Source organism: Mus caroli, chromosome 11 (assembly GCF_900094665.2).
Source record: "Mus caroli chromosome 11, CAROLI_EIJ_v1.1, whole genome shotgun sequence".
Classification (NCBI taxonomy): Eukaryota; Metazoa; Chordata; class Mammalia; order Rodentia; family Muridae; genus Mus; species Mus caroli.
In genome coordinates, this window is record NC_034580.1 from 8,217,160 (window position 1) to 8,230,931 (window position 13,772).

The window sequence follows — 13,772 nt, forward strand, 5'->3', positions numbered from 1 at the left end:
CTCTAACAGCAATTCAAAAAGGATTAAGTAAATGCTGTACTTTTGGAGACAGTTGTAATGGATTTGTCTACCAAACATACAAAACACATGCCAAAGGTGGCATTTAAAAGATAAGAGATGAGAGAGGAAGAAGAGGCCACAGCAGCATGAAAAGAAAGCCTAGCCAACGACGGAGCCCAGTTCAGAGTCAGAGCACTTGCCATGTGAGAACAGCAAATCCTTTCTCATCTTGCCGGACCGAGAAAGTGAAACACTCTGGCTAATATAAAGGTGGAGCTGGGTTCCAGGCTGTCCAGTGGGCAGCACTGAGGGTGGCCCATCCAGTAGATCCAGCCCTGCTCCCATACGCATTAGCGTATGAGGTCCGGTTCTGCCTGGCCCTGCATCTGGACAGTACCTGGAAGCAGACTTCCTGGACTTGGAGATTCAGTCAGTGTTTCTGTTTCACAGCCTCCAGGCAGTTCCCCAGTCCCATGAGCCTGTCCTCTCTGTGGCACTGGCCAGCCTGCCATCTGTGCCTTGGCTAAGCTGCCTCCTCAGGTTTTTGAAGAGTTGTTGATTTGTTTGTAAGTTTGCATTTTGGTCCAGGTGCCCCTGACAGGACCTGCCCTTAAAATGTGGTGTTGCCTGGATCACTGGGTGACCTGACCCTCTGGAGATGGGCTTGTGGCAAGTCACATATTTCTCTTATGCTCTGTCAGCTCTTTCTTTCCATTGTAAGGCTTCAGACTTAAACTTCCCACAATGCAAAGAATAATGAATGGCCGCTTTTAAAAGGTGTTGATCTTATGCTCTCCTAGTTGAAAGTAATGAATGTGGTCTCTTCTCTATGCAAACAAACCTTGTTCATGTTATACAATCTACCCCACTTCAGTTTAAGGAATTCATCTTAAAAATAAACTCTTACAAGTAGACAGAGCATGTAAGCACATGCTCACTGTGGTGTTGTCATTAGTACTTAAAAAACTATGGTGTGTGCACAGACCTGAAGCCTCAGTTCTTAAAAAGGAGGAGGATATGAATATGCAGGTATGGAAGGAAATCTGAAGTGTATATCAAAATGGGAAAGATACAAAGTATGTTTCCATGTGGAAATACAAATGGCACACACGTGTGCACACATTCTGCATGCTTCCATGAACAGTTACAGTGATTCTAGAGTGTAGATTAACCTGGACTTCCCCCAAAGCTGAAGGTTAGAAGAAATCCTGGTGTACTTGGGGGGGGGGGACATTGCTTTTTTCTTGTACTCTGTAGAATTATTTAACTTCATTTTCTTTTATGTTTCTTAAGCAAATCTGTTAAATGAAAAGATGCTGTTTAGCTTGTTGAAGCTTTGTATTTAGCTTCCCTTGCCATCCCCCAAAGCCCAGGAAAACAGTGTGTGCTAAACATAATTAAAATAGGGTGATGATCAGGCTCTACTTTTGAAAGACCTCACCTACGGGCTTGCCCCTTACAGCAGGATTGTTTTGAATATCACAGAAACAGGGATGTGGAGAAACTCCAGGGCAAGAAGAACCCCATCTGCTTCTCTTTGCTGCTTTGACCTCAGATGAGTTCTGAGTTTTTATGTTTCAAGATGCACTCAGTGGTCCACACTCTTGGTCCACATGCCGCATACTTTCTGATGTCCTAATATCAAAACATTAGGCTAGGGATGAGACCAACCCAGATGACTATCAGTGACTAAATGGGAAAAGTGTGGTATGTGTCTATAACAGAATATTATTTAGTTATGAATGTTGGAATTGATCATTCAGGACAACATGGATAGACTCCAAGAGTTAAGTGAAAGAGCCCAGGTTCTAAAAACCAAAGGCAGGCACACACTCTGCCACTTCTGAATTTGTTCTTATAAGTGAATGGTCTGGGTTGGTGGATTTGCCACCCACACATATTCGAGGGTTGCACACTATATGTATGACCGAAATCTCAAACATCACACTGTACCGCATAAACATGAGCAATTATTGGACGTCAATAACAAAATTTAAAACAATAAAGATACAACTTCTCCCAGCCTCGAAAACCACCTCTAAAATGTTAACTATGATGAATAGTCAGTATTTTCATTTTTCCATTTGATCCCAAGACTTCCAAAAGCCTTAGTTTCTTGAACTTCTTTTTCTTGCCCTTAACATTATACTGAATGGTGTATTGTAGGTTGTCCTGAAAGAGAGGACTGTTGAGGGCAGGGACAGCAACACAGCCTGAAAAAAAACCTTCATTTTCATTTTTTGTCTGAAAATATTTGGTCTGAAATTTTCTCTGTATGCCCATAGCAAAGGAATGACACCCCTCACCATGATACAGCCGCTGCATTATGTTCGGCCTTGAACATCCTGAACAGTGATTAGAGCATCATAGAGTGTGTCACACTTAGGAAAGAATTACATATTATTTTTGCACTCCTTTAAAGTTGATAATCTCCCAATTCAAAGCAATGCTTCCTCCTTTGTCTGCTAAGACTGGGAAGAAAGTAGGAAGGGTTCATGTAGGAAGGTTGACTTGTTCTTTGGTTTTGTTTTTCTTTTTTCTTGTTTTGTTTCTCTTGCAGCCCTGGGGATGGAACCCAGGACTTTATTCATGCAAGACAGGCCACTGAGTTATAATCCTAGCCTGGGAGTTAGCTTTCTTCATAAGAAATTGAGGAATATGTTACTGAGTCATTTCTTTTTCATAAGATGTTCAAACCTAGCAGTTTCATAGGATTCCCCCTTAACATGTGCAATACTTTAGAAACACATTCCTTACTAGTCCCCTGTCTTCAAGGCCCTTGGATTCGTCTTCCCTGGGTGTACTCTAAATATGGACTGTGCTCTAATTGGTGTCACCTACAGTATCAATCCTAGAGGTTGATGGTCATTGCAGATCATGCTCACTGACTTGAGTCTACGAATTGTGGGAAGCTTTCTGGTAGAAACTCGCAACTGTGTCTAGCCTTCTTACACTGTCATCTATCAAGACCACACTGAGGTGCTTCCTGTGGAGGTCCCTCACTCACTTTCTGATGGAAGCTCATTTCCTGGTCTTCCCTTCATCAGAGTTTTCAGGTTACTCATGCGTTTTTGTTTGCCTTCTAAAGAAAGAGGCAGTCTATGGGAAGAACCTTCTGGGAGTTGAAAGACCAACTCCACACCCATTTCTGATTGCAGCTGTGGGACCCAAGCCAATGCTCTTGCCTCCTGAACCATGGTGTGTCTCCTATAGCAGCAGGGACTCTGGCCAGTGAATCTCTGAGGCTCCTCTGGCTCAGATCACCTGAACTCTGTATTTTATATTTTCTTAATGCTGTTTGTAATGTGTTTGTTGGAACGTGCACACAAGGAGTACACCCTGTAGACATACATAATCTGTGTAGGGAAGAGGAGCCTCATATATATTAAATAACAAAAGTATTCTACCTAGTTAATCATAGTAAATCACATTGATTGAGCACTTGGAATTACCCAAATAACATCCTAAGCATTTTCTCATTTTTACCTTATAAAAACCCACTGAAGGAGGATGTAGTTACCTCCAAGTTGCAGGAAGCGAAGACTCGGCCTATAAGAAATTGACAGGAAGTCCCATAGGGAGCCAGACAGTTATGAGCCTACTTCAGCCCTAGACTAGAAGCAACTTACTCTCCTCAAGTGGTGGCTCTGTAGTGAGTACATCTATTACCCTGGTATTACTCTCCCTTAAGCCCCTCTGTATATTACAGATGCTTGCCTTTGGGAGAGATTTCTAGAGATTTGCTGGGTAGCTGGGCAAATCATAATATACTTAAGAACTCATTTACTTTTAGTTTCTGATTAAGGGCACAATTTCTTTAATTTGACCACAAACTTCTCAAAGACATACTTGACACACAGGCAACAGGCAAGTTAAGTATAAATTGGTGTGATTATAATTTCACCAGAAGTGTTGTTTTCTAAGTAAGTGAAATTTTGCTTGCCTCTTCAGAGTCATCCCATTTGACTTATTAAGCATTTGCTGTCCTGCTTTCCACACCCTATTGCTTTGCTACCTGATAAAGGTATCACATAGCCTATGCCTCTGTGGTGTACTACAGGTTACCAAGAGTTTACTTATGTTCGGTGTTCATGCTTGTGATTAATTTTCACCATGACCTGCTGAACTATGCCCAAACCATGAATTCTAGCCTCTTGTTATACCTGAGGAGAGAATTCTAAAGTAGTGGCCATCTCTCCTTCCCATCAGCTCTCCAGTTGCTTTAATCAGACCTATAGCCCAGGTTAATCATTGTATTCATAATTGGGGTGTGTTGGCTTTACCTAGCACTTGGGGGTTTTTTTGTTTTGTTTTGTTTTGTTTTGTTTTTAGTAATGGTTCAACTGGTTAGTGGGGCAAAAGCCAATATGCACAATAACTTGGTCTATCAGAAAGGTTTTCATGAGATGGTAAATTTTCTGCAGGAAGACCTCCCAGCAGTAAAAGAATGCAAAGGTCCTTGGTCATCAAGCCCCCCCGCCCCTAGAGTGATGGATGTCTCTGCAACAGAACTCACACTGGGGGCTTTTAGGCAAATCAGAGGACCTCTTAAAAACCATCAGTGAGCCGTGGTGAGGCAGGGTTGAATTAATGCCACACTCTTGGCTGCCATGTTAATACATCTGGTTTTGTTCCTTCAGGTCTAATTTTGTACTCTATACCCCTATACACGTGGGGACTGATCTGTTGTTCTTCCTTCTCCCTGTGTGGTTTCCTCTGCTCTGAGAGTTCCTATTGATCTGTCGGACCCACTGCGTTTTAGAATCACGATCCCTACTGTTTTCATTACACCATGTCCTTCATGTAGGAAAAGTACCAGGATATAAGATGGGAATAGAGGTGAAATGGCCTTTTAATGTACAACTTCAGCCAGCTGTGATTCTTAAGAAGTCCAGCTGTTACTATGAACATCATCTTTAAGACAGAGTTGATTTTTGTCCTTTCAAAGATGGATCAGCCACACTTTTAAAACTGAGTAACCACCATGTGTCTTTTTGCATGCAATTAACTAATCATGAAATGGACTGAGAGTATGGCAGGCTTTTATTGGCTAATCCTAGATCTTTATCACACATAGCCCTCTCTCCAGCTCTTGTGTGGCATGGCATGTCCACAGGCCCAGAAGTATCATGGATGATATCAAAGTTATTATATGGAAGACCATCACAACAAAACAAGTCAAAGCAATTCCATTTCCCCGTCTCCAATTCCCACTCAATATTAATGCCAGCTGGTGAATCACAGGTCCCCATGGCTCCACTCTCTGTATGTGCCGTCTCATGTACCAGCCTCTTAGGCTATGGTGTTGTGGCCAGGGGCCCCACTCCCAATCTCATAGAGGTTCTTTTTATAATTATTTCTTTTTTTTTTGAGGTTATAGCTGTCATTTTCCTCTCCCCTCTGCTCTTTGGGGGTTATTTACTGGCCTTTCAAAAGGCAAGTGGTGTGGGTATCTGCTAACCCAGCCTGCCACTTCCCCACTTCAATGTCTCTACATTATAAAGATCTGTTTAACCAGATTTCTGTGTGGTTATTGTCTTTGAATACCTCCCTAATATCCCCAGACTTTGAAAACCTTCATTCTGGGCCATGAATCTGTATGACTGTAAGCTGTCAAATTGTTTGTATACCTTCTGCATGCTCCTGGATAGAGGCTTTCCTTGCTTATTGCAAAGATGAGAAGCAGAGCCACAAGTCCTGCCACTGTTACTGTAAATGTCTTCTATTTAGGGTGAGGGAGACAGTGCTGACTACTGCTCCAAGATTCTAGCACAATGTGAACACTTTTAATCAGTCTCTTGGGCTTTTTGTTTTTCTTTGGGAAATTATTATAATCTTACCCCATCTTTAACTATTTATCTTGTATAAGCTATCCAAATATACCCAATAATGCTCTTTCTGAAAATATGCCAGTTGCTCTAATCAAGCTAACCTGGGATAGTACATTGTGATGTCTCTTTCTTAGCGATTGTAACACTATTCCCCAAAGCATGTCTTTGGTGCAGATTCTATTTTAAAGATTCCAGTAAAGCTTGTCTCATGTACTTATTTTACTGATCTTTTCTGGCTCCTAAAAATGTTGGTGCAGTTCTTGTGAGTTGATCCAATTTTCATACCATGTCTGTTCATGTTCTCAGAAAATTTTACTCATTGGCATGTTGTTTACATAATGCTCCCAAAAGTCTGGGTTAGCGTTTGTTGGCCTGTTGGGCCAAGTTGCCAACTCAGCGGGCACACATCTGGTAGCCTACCTTCAGGATCTTGAGCCGGACTTTCTTTTGTAAGTAGCTACAGTGAGTCAGTCAGCATAGATTTTGGGCCTCACTGGCTGTTTCTCCTATTCAGTTTGAGCCTGTCAATCTCTTTAAATCAGCTCCAGAAAGGTGGACACTTTCAGAGATCCAGCCTTGGTGAGAAGAGAACATTTTCTACCAGCAACAGCTTCACTGTGTCGATCTCAATTTATCCATCCTGTAGCTAGACAAACTTCATTCTAACCCAGCCAATGATTGCTAGGGAGATGGGATTAGGAAGGGAGTGAGGGGGTAACTGGAAGTGAAAGTGGCCAAAAAGCTGTATACACATGTATGAGATTATCAAATAATAACACAGAAGGGAAGGAGGCAGAGGGAAGGACCAAAAAAAGCTGTATATGCATGTGTGAGGTTTTCAAATAATAGCAAAGAAGGAAGAAAGGGAGAGGAAGGGATAGGGGGCCCTACTTTATGACGTGTAACAAACTTTTAGTATGCTTTTGAGTTGTCAAATCACAAGAAGAGCCTCAGAAGTACAGCCACCATTAGCCCAGCAGTAACACTTCCAAAGACGTATACAATGATGATCTTTAAGGATATGTCCAAAATTGACTGAAAGGAGGTTCAGTGCAAAATTGACTATATAGACTCAAAACAACATATAGAGTCAAAAGAAGCAAAACAATGGAACTAATTCCTTATTTCCCCTATAAATAAAATTGTAGAAATAGGTTTATATCAACAAATTGTATTGAGGATGTCTAAAAGCCAGTTTGCTTTGAAAAATATCACCACATAGACCCTGTAGTATATCAATATTTATGTAGTAATTTAGTACCAGGAATAACTAAGGCCACAGATGTTGTTTTGCTTTTTGTTTTTTTCCTTTTGTAAATCTTTGTTCTCTCCTCTGATGTCTATTTGGTGCTTAGCAGTGATATTCATTCCTAGGAAGAGAAATACGTATTTGTCCTAACAGGGAAGCATTAATTCAGAGCAGGTACCCCTTCAGTCTGCCCTAGTGCTGTCAAGGTGAAGCCCAGGCAGTGAGGTTTTCCCAGCAGTCGACAACGCCTGCCAGAAACTCAAGCTCTGATTTGTGTCTGCAGGAAAGGAGAGCCCCCCAGTCAGTGACACTCCAGATGAAGGGGATGAGCCCATGCCTGTCCCTGAGGACCTGTCCACTACCTCTGGAGCACAGCAGAACTCCAAGAGTGATCGAGGCATGGGTAAGTGGCTCACCCTGCTGTCCTGCAGACTGTAGCATATGCACAGTTAGGAAATGGCTGCTGTGTAGGGTAAGGTAGGTGGGCTCATTCCCTCTTGTCCTCTGAGGTCAGTCACATAACAGGGTTTCCTCAAGTTGGGATGTGGGTGATCTGCTTTAATTGATGTATTTATTTTTAAGGTGGTTTTCGGTTGACTACAGGTGATCTTGGTGTTACTATGTGCTGAACTACATGGAACTGTATGAAATACATTTGTATTAATTTAAAGGTCATTTTAAATCAAGGAGTTCGGCCAGTGTTGGAGCATATAGATCTCCTTTGCTTAGTCCTGAAAACACCCTGTATGATAAGGGTTCTTTTCAAAACATAAACAGATGGTCACAACATGCCTGTGGTTCTCATCACCAAGCAAGAGGCTCATTCTGGGAAACAGGAGAAATTGTCCTTTGACCATGCCACACAGGGAGAGCCCCTACTTCAGAGTCAGGCTAATGACTTAGTTCTTGTGGAGAAAGAGGTGGGCTTGCCCTGAAATTCCACAGCTGCTGTGGAACCTCTGCAGAATCATCATGCTGTAGGTGTGATTTAAGGAACCGAAAACAAGGCTGGTTCCTGGAGAGCAGGGAAGATGTGTGTATTTCACGTGTCATAGATGAATAGGTCACAAGTGCTGTGGGCACCTTGTCCCTTTGGGCATGTAGTGCGAGCAGGGAGCAGGCTTCGCTGGCACTGCTGGCTGGCTCCCTCATGGGCCTTTGCATCCCAAATCAAGTGCTTAGTTCCAGGTGCCCTTGGCATGGGCACTCTGTTGGACATGTCATTCCCAGGGTCTTCTCTCCCTGACTGTCACCATGTACAATTTTCAGTTCAATTTCCTTTCAAGATGAAGTTTAGAAAGTAATCATTTCAAACTTGAAAACTTAAAATGCCTCGGTAAACGTTTTGCATGGTTTGGCAGTAGCAGTTGACTTGGCCCTGAAGACAGGAGGAGGCTATTTGATGTGAGCCTCAGAAACAAAGAGAGCAAAGTTTTTGGTGGACAACTAGAAGCCACAACATCACCTGCTAAAAAAACTGAGAGCAAAAGCCCAGAGGACAGATAGTACATGGGAAAGGGGTGAGAGAACCCACCATAGGAACACCCCCAGCCACACTACATGGTAGCCTCCTTGTCCTGTGTGATTGTTGAAAGAAATCCACCCATTTCCACATATAGGCTATATATAGGCTGTAAGTTTTATAATGTGTAGAATATAACATTAAATAGAATGGGGTAATATGTAGGACGTATTCACAAATTACATGAAATAAAGTTGAAGCAATACTTCAGCACACTGCCTTATGGAGTGGCTAATGAGAATCATGGATTAAAAAGGACAGGGGACCAGGAGCCAGGAGAGTTTGGAGTAGGAGCAAAGGGCAACAGGGTCAAGCAAGAGTCACCATGGAAACAGGGAGGCAGTAGGAGCGATGTGCTCACACAGGAGGGCAAGTCTCAGAAGGGACACATCCAAGATTCTGGTCCCTGACTGTGACCCTCAGGGCAGAACTTCTCATCTTCTCTGAACCTCCATTTTCCTCATGTGAGCAAGAGCAGCTACTGAATGCCCCAGAGTGGCTTTGTGGGCCAGGTGAATAAAGCAGAAGACAGAATGGCAGACAGACTAAAAGATAGAGAAAGTGTGTGTGGTGCTTCGCAGGCACAAACGTTCCTAGCGACTGTTCCTAGAGAAAAGGGATCCATGCAGCCTCAGTAGTAAGATGAGGACAGACAACAGAGCATAAGAAAGAGATGAGTCCATTAATAAAAAACGGACCCATAAAACACGCAAAATTGAAAACAGCCAGAAGAGGGAGAAATGTGTTAAAGCAGGACAGCAACAAAGAGGAAACTGAGTGCAGATTGAGAGCTCAAGCCTTTGGAGTGACCAGCAGTGAGGACGCAACAGCCTAGGTCACTCAGTGGAGAGAGATGGGCCTGCTGCTGACAGCTGTGACCATGCCAGGAGACGCTGTACCAGACAAGAACAGACAGAGTTAGAAAACAAGTGGTGAGAGACTGGAAACCAGCCCCTGACTGGTTAGTGGGTCATTCCCAGGATTAGAAAAGTTAGGGTTTCACACACTGCTGCTCTCTGTAATAATGCTGAAAGGACACCATAGATCTATGTATAAAAATTGGGACAATGGCAGTCAGAGGCAGAGTAATACAAGCACCGTTACTGGGCCTCCATTTTCTTCAAAGTCTGAATAAGAAGAAAAAAAAGATTTGAAGAGCTGCTTGAAGAATTTAAGTCAGACCTGAAGAAGAACTTTCTGGAAAGCAGGGATTTAGTCATCGGAATGGTCTACTTAATGGCACTGTGGCTTGTTCTTCTGAAGTTATCTCTTTAATAATGAGAACTCTCAGCTCTCTGAAGTGGTTGTGTCTGAAACCATTTGAAGCTGACGAAGCACTCAATTGACCTCTTCTGGCAAACCTGAGTTTACCAAGTCTCAGTTGTTTGCTGGAAGAAGGGCAGAGCCGATTGCACTGACACAGAATTCTAGGGCCTCATAAAGGCCTTCCTGTGGGACAGTGTCCAGGTTGATGTCTAGAGAGCATATGGGCAACTATAAAGAAAAGTGATGGCTCAATATTCTATTCCTTTGCTCAGTAATACATCTTCCTTCTTTCTGGTGAGTTTCCCCCTGGTTTGGGTTTGCTCTTGTCACTTGTGGCCTAGAAGAGAACAGAGCTGTGCTGTCCTTCCCAGCTGGCAAGCTGGGGATTGTGGCCAAACTGTGATAAAATCCAGAGCACCACTCTGTGTTTGAATGTGACCACAGGGAAGCTGGGGCAGAGAGAGAAGGGAACCCAGAATGCAAGGTGGAATTCCAGGCTAAACACACAAACCCCTAGAAAAAGCCAAGCCAGTGTGGGGCTTGGCAGGGTCCAAGCGAAAAGCCAATAGAAGGATAGGCCTGCCCAAGGCTGAGCTGGAAATGGGATGTTGCTAAGCAGGGGAGGCTAGGTCCATGACTGAGCACTGGACAATCTGTGCAGAACCCAGACAGAAGGAAATGGGATTGAACTCTGAGAGGGTGCATTTTAGGATAGGCACCCTTCAGTCTCCCTTTGAGTGTATCTCAGTCTGATATTTATCTGCCAGCTCTGAGAGAGGCTGACCCTGTACAGCCTCTCAGTGAGTGCTTGCACCTAACTTTTACTCTTCTTAGCTTAGATGAGGAGAGAAAACAGATACAAAAGAAAATCTACATTTTTCATTCTTCTAGGAATCCTGAAATAGTGAAGTGTATAAAAATATTGATCTTGGTTTTTATTTTGTTTGGCTGTCTCCTCCTCCTCTTCCTCCTCTTCCTCCTCCTCCTCTTCCTCCTCTTCCTCCTCTTCCTCTTCTTCCTCTTCCTCCTCCTCTTCCTCCTCCTCCTCTTCTTTCTCTTCTTCCTCTTCCTCCTCCTCCTCTTCTTCCTCTTCCTCCTCCTCTTCCTCCTCCCCCCTCTTCCTCTTCTTTTTTCTTCTCCTCTTCCTCGTCTTTCCTTCTCCTCCTGCTCTTTCTCCTCCTTCATTTCTTCTTCCTCCTCCTCCTCCTTCTTCTTCTGTATTCATTACATTGACTCAGCCATGAGGGCAGGGCTGAAGCAGGAACTACAAGCAATCATTTTAAGTTCTCATTGCATATAGGCAGTCTACATGTTACTGTGTCACATGAGAGCATTTAGAAATATATTGTCACATATTGGCAACTAATTGTCCTGTGCCAGTGTCCTCTCCCATGTGTGTGTGTGTGTGTGTGTGTGTGTGTGTGTGTGTATGTAGCAATAGGTTTTGGTTGGCATACAAAATCTGGGATTCACTGTGGCATTTTTAAATGTACTATGGCACCAGGCTTATTCGCCCCATCACTACCATCAACTTTAGGCAGTCAAGGATGGGTCCTCAGAATATAGAGCAGCCATGAGATTCTAGGCCTAGGAGAGAGAAGGGCTGGAGGGAGGTATTTAGGACTGAAAGAGAGACAGCAAGCCTGGCTAGCGAGTGGGAAGCTGGCTTCAAGTACGGATGTGAGCCCAGTTATCTAATCAGCAGCCAAAGGAAGTTGTTTTTATCAGTAAAATGCATCTCTTCTGAAGCGATAGCCCCACTTCAGCCTAGAAGCAGCATTATCTGGCAGCATCTGAGCAGCTGCAGCAAGTGCAGGGACTGGAGGTGCAAGTAGGCAGGATCTCCAGCCTCAGGAGCTGCCACCAGCACTGAGTTTCTCTTTTCTGGAGATGACTGAGTATGTAAGTTGACTCCGTGTGTGCCTTGATTTCTCTTTCTCCCTTCCTTGCCCCGCTTCAGAGCTGAATGTAGCAGAGCACATCTGTCGAATTCAATACTGATCATAATGTAACTTACTATCTCTGACCTGAAATGCTTGTAAAAGCCACTGGTACTCCGCCACAGGCATTTCTAAGCCAGCTGAGAAGTATCCCTTTTTCGTGGATTTCTCAAAACACAAGACAGTAAGCAGTGGTATAATAACTATTTTCCCACCCTCCTTCTCTTTCCATCAGAGGAATGAGAATTGCAGGCTGCCACCCAGGCCTTTGGCCTTCTGCATCTCCCTTACTCTGTCAACCAGTAGGAATCACAGCGATCTTCACAGACCATCCTAACAGTTGGTTATTCCTGAACGTTGAAGGGACTCTGCATATCACCTGCCATCATGGATTGGGCTTGGGTGTATACAGGGAGACCAAGCAGCAGGAATTTAAATCCATTCCTTGGAGGAAACAGAAACTCAAATGTGTCAGTCAGCACCTGTGTGTGCATGCTTGCTTCTGTGTATGTGGGCATTATGTGTGTGTATGATGGATGAATGCATTTGTGTGCATGCTAGATATGTATGTGCTAGTTTATGTGTTCCTGTGGGTGGCATGTGCACATGTATAGTATATGTGCATATAGATACATAATATTTTTATGCATGTGTGTTTGATACATAAATATGTATAGTGTATTAGAGTATGAATGTGTGAGATATGTAAAGAATGTGTATACATATGTTGTGCTGTGTATTTATGATGTGTTTGTACATGTAATATATACATATGGTATATGGTATGTGCTATGTGTAGTATATCTGTGTATCTGTATGGGATGTGTATTTGTCATAGTATATGTGTGGTATATCTATGATATTTTATATATCACAGAGTATATGGGTATGGTAAGTTTATAGTGTATATCTGTGATGAGTATGAGTATTTGTATGATGTGTTTGAGTAGTGTGTCTGGTATATATTTGGTATGTGTGACTTGTATTATATGTATGTTTGTGCCATGTGTGTGGTATTTATATATGTGGCATGTATGTGTGTGGATTATATGTGGTATGTGTGATTTGTGTAATATATACGTAATATTATATATGTCTGTGTCTTGTGTGTAGTGTTTATGTATGGGGTATATATGTGGTGTATATATGTTTGGTATGTGTTATATGTGTATGGTGTGCAGGGAGCTTGTATGTGCTGTGTATGTATGTGGTATTCATGTGTGTAGTTGAACAATTTGTGTAGTACTATGTTGTACACACTGTGACATGTGTGGTGATGTGTATATGTGTTGTATGTTATGAGATAAACGTGTGGTTGTTGCTTTTTCTACACTTACAGAAATTATGTTAGGGTATATGAAGGTACACTCTGCATGCCGTGGAAGCATGTATAGACATTAAAAGACAACTCACAAGAGTCAGTTCTCTTTGTCCACTAGTGGGTTCCAGGGACTGAAGTCTGACCATTAAGCTTTGCAGAAAGCACCTTTACCTACTAAGCTATCTTACTAGCTCAAATGTGTGGATCTTGACACTATGCCATGGCTACTTTCTTGGAGATTCTGGCTTTCAACTAGATGCTTTAGAAATAGTTAGAAGCCCTGGTTCTGGTGTGTCCTAAGCTCGTCAGTGCTGCCGTGACTGCCATCTCTGCACCTAGGAGATGAGGGGTTCACCTTACCTAAGCAATACATGCAAGTTATACTCTGGCATGGAATTCACCCCAGCCAACATCCATGATGTTATTAATGGCATAATATTAATGTCAATAACTCATGTTGTGCCAATGACAAAAATTACATATCATCTCAGTTGGGCAACACTTTGCCTGAGATTCCATTTGCAAGTGACATGGGGCAGAAGCCTGGACACTAAACCTGACATGAAATTACACCCTGGATCCCAAAGAGGACAACTCCAGGTCTCTGAAAGAACTTCACTAACTTCCTGTCTGAACCATCAAC

General features: G+C 42.9%; 1 protein-coding gene across 10 annotated transcripts in view; it reads left to right on the top strand.

Annotated features, from left to right (window-relative positions):
- Ikzf1 (IKAROS family zinc finger 1) overlaps positions 1-13,772 on the top strand; it is an 89,096-nt gene that overhangs the window by 15,807 nt on the left and 59,517 nt on the right. For all 10 annotated transcript variants that reach the window (XM_029483814.1, XM_029483813.1, XM_029483816.1 and 7 more), the window contains exon 3: positions 7,364-7,483. In XM_029483814.1, the coding sequence (XP_029339674.1) occupies positions 7,364-7,483 (120 nt within the window). The remainder of the gene's footprint in view (positions 1-7,363; positions 7,484-13,772) is intronic.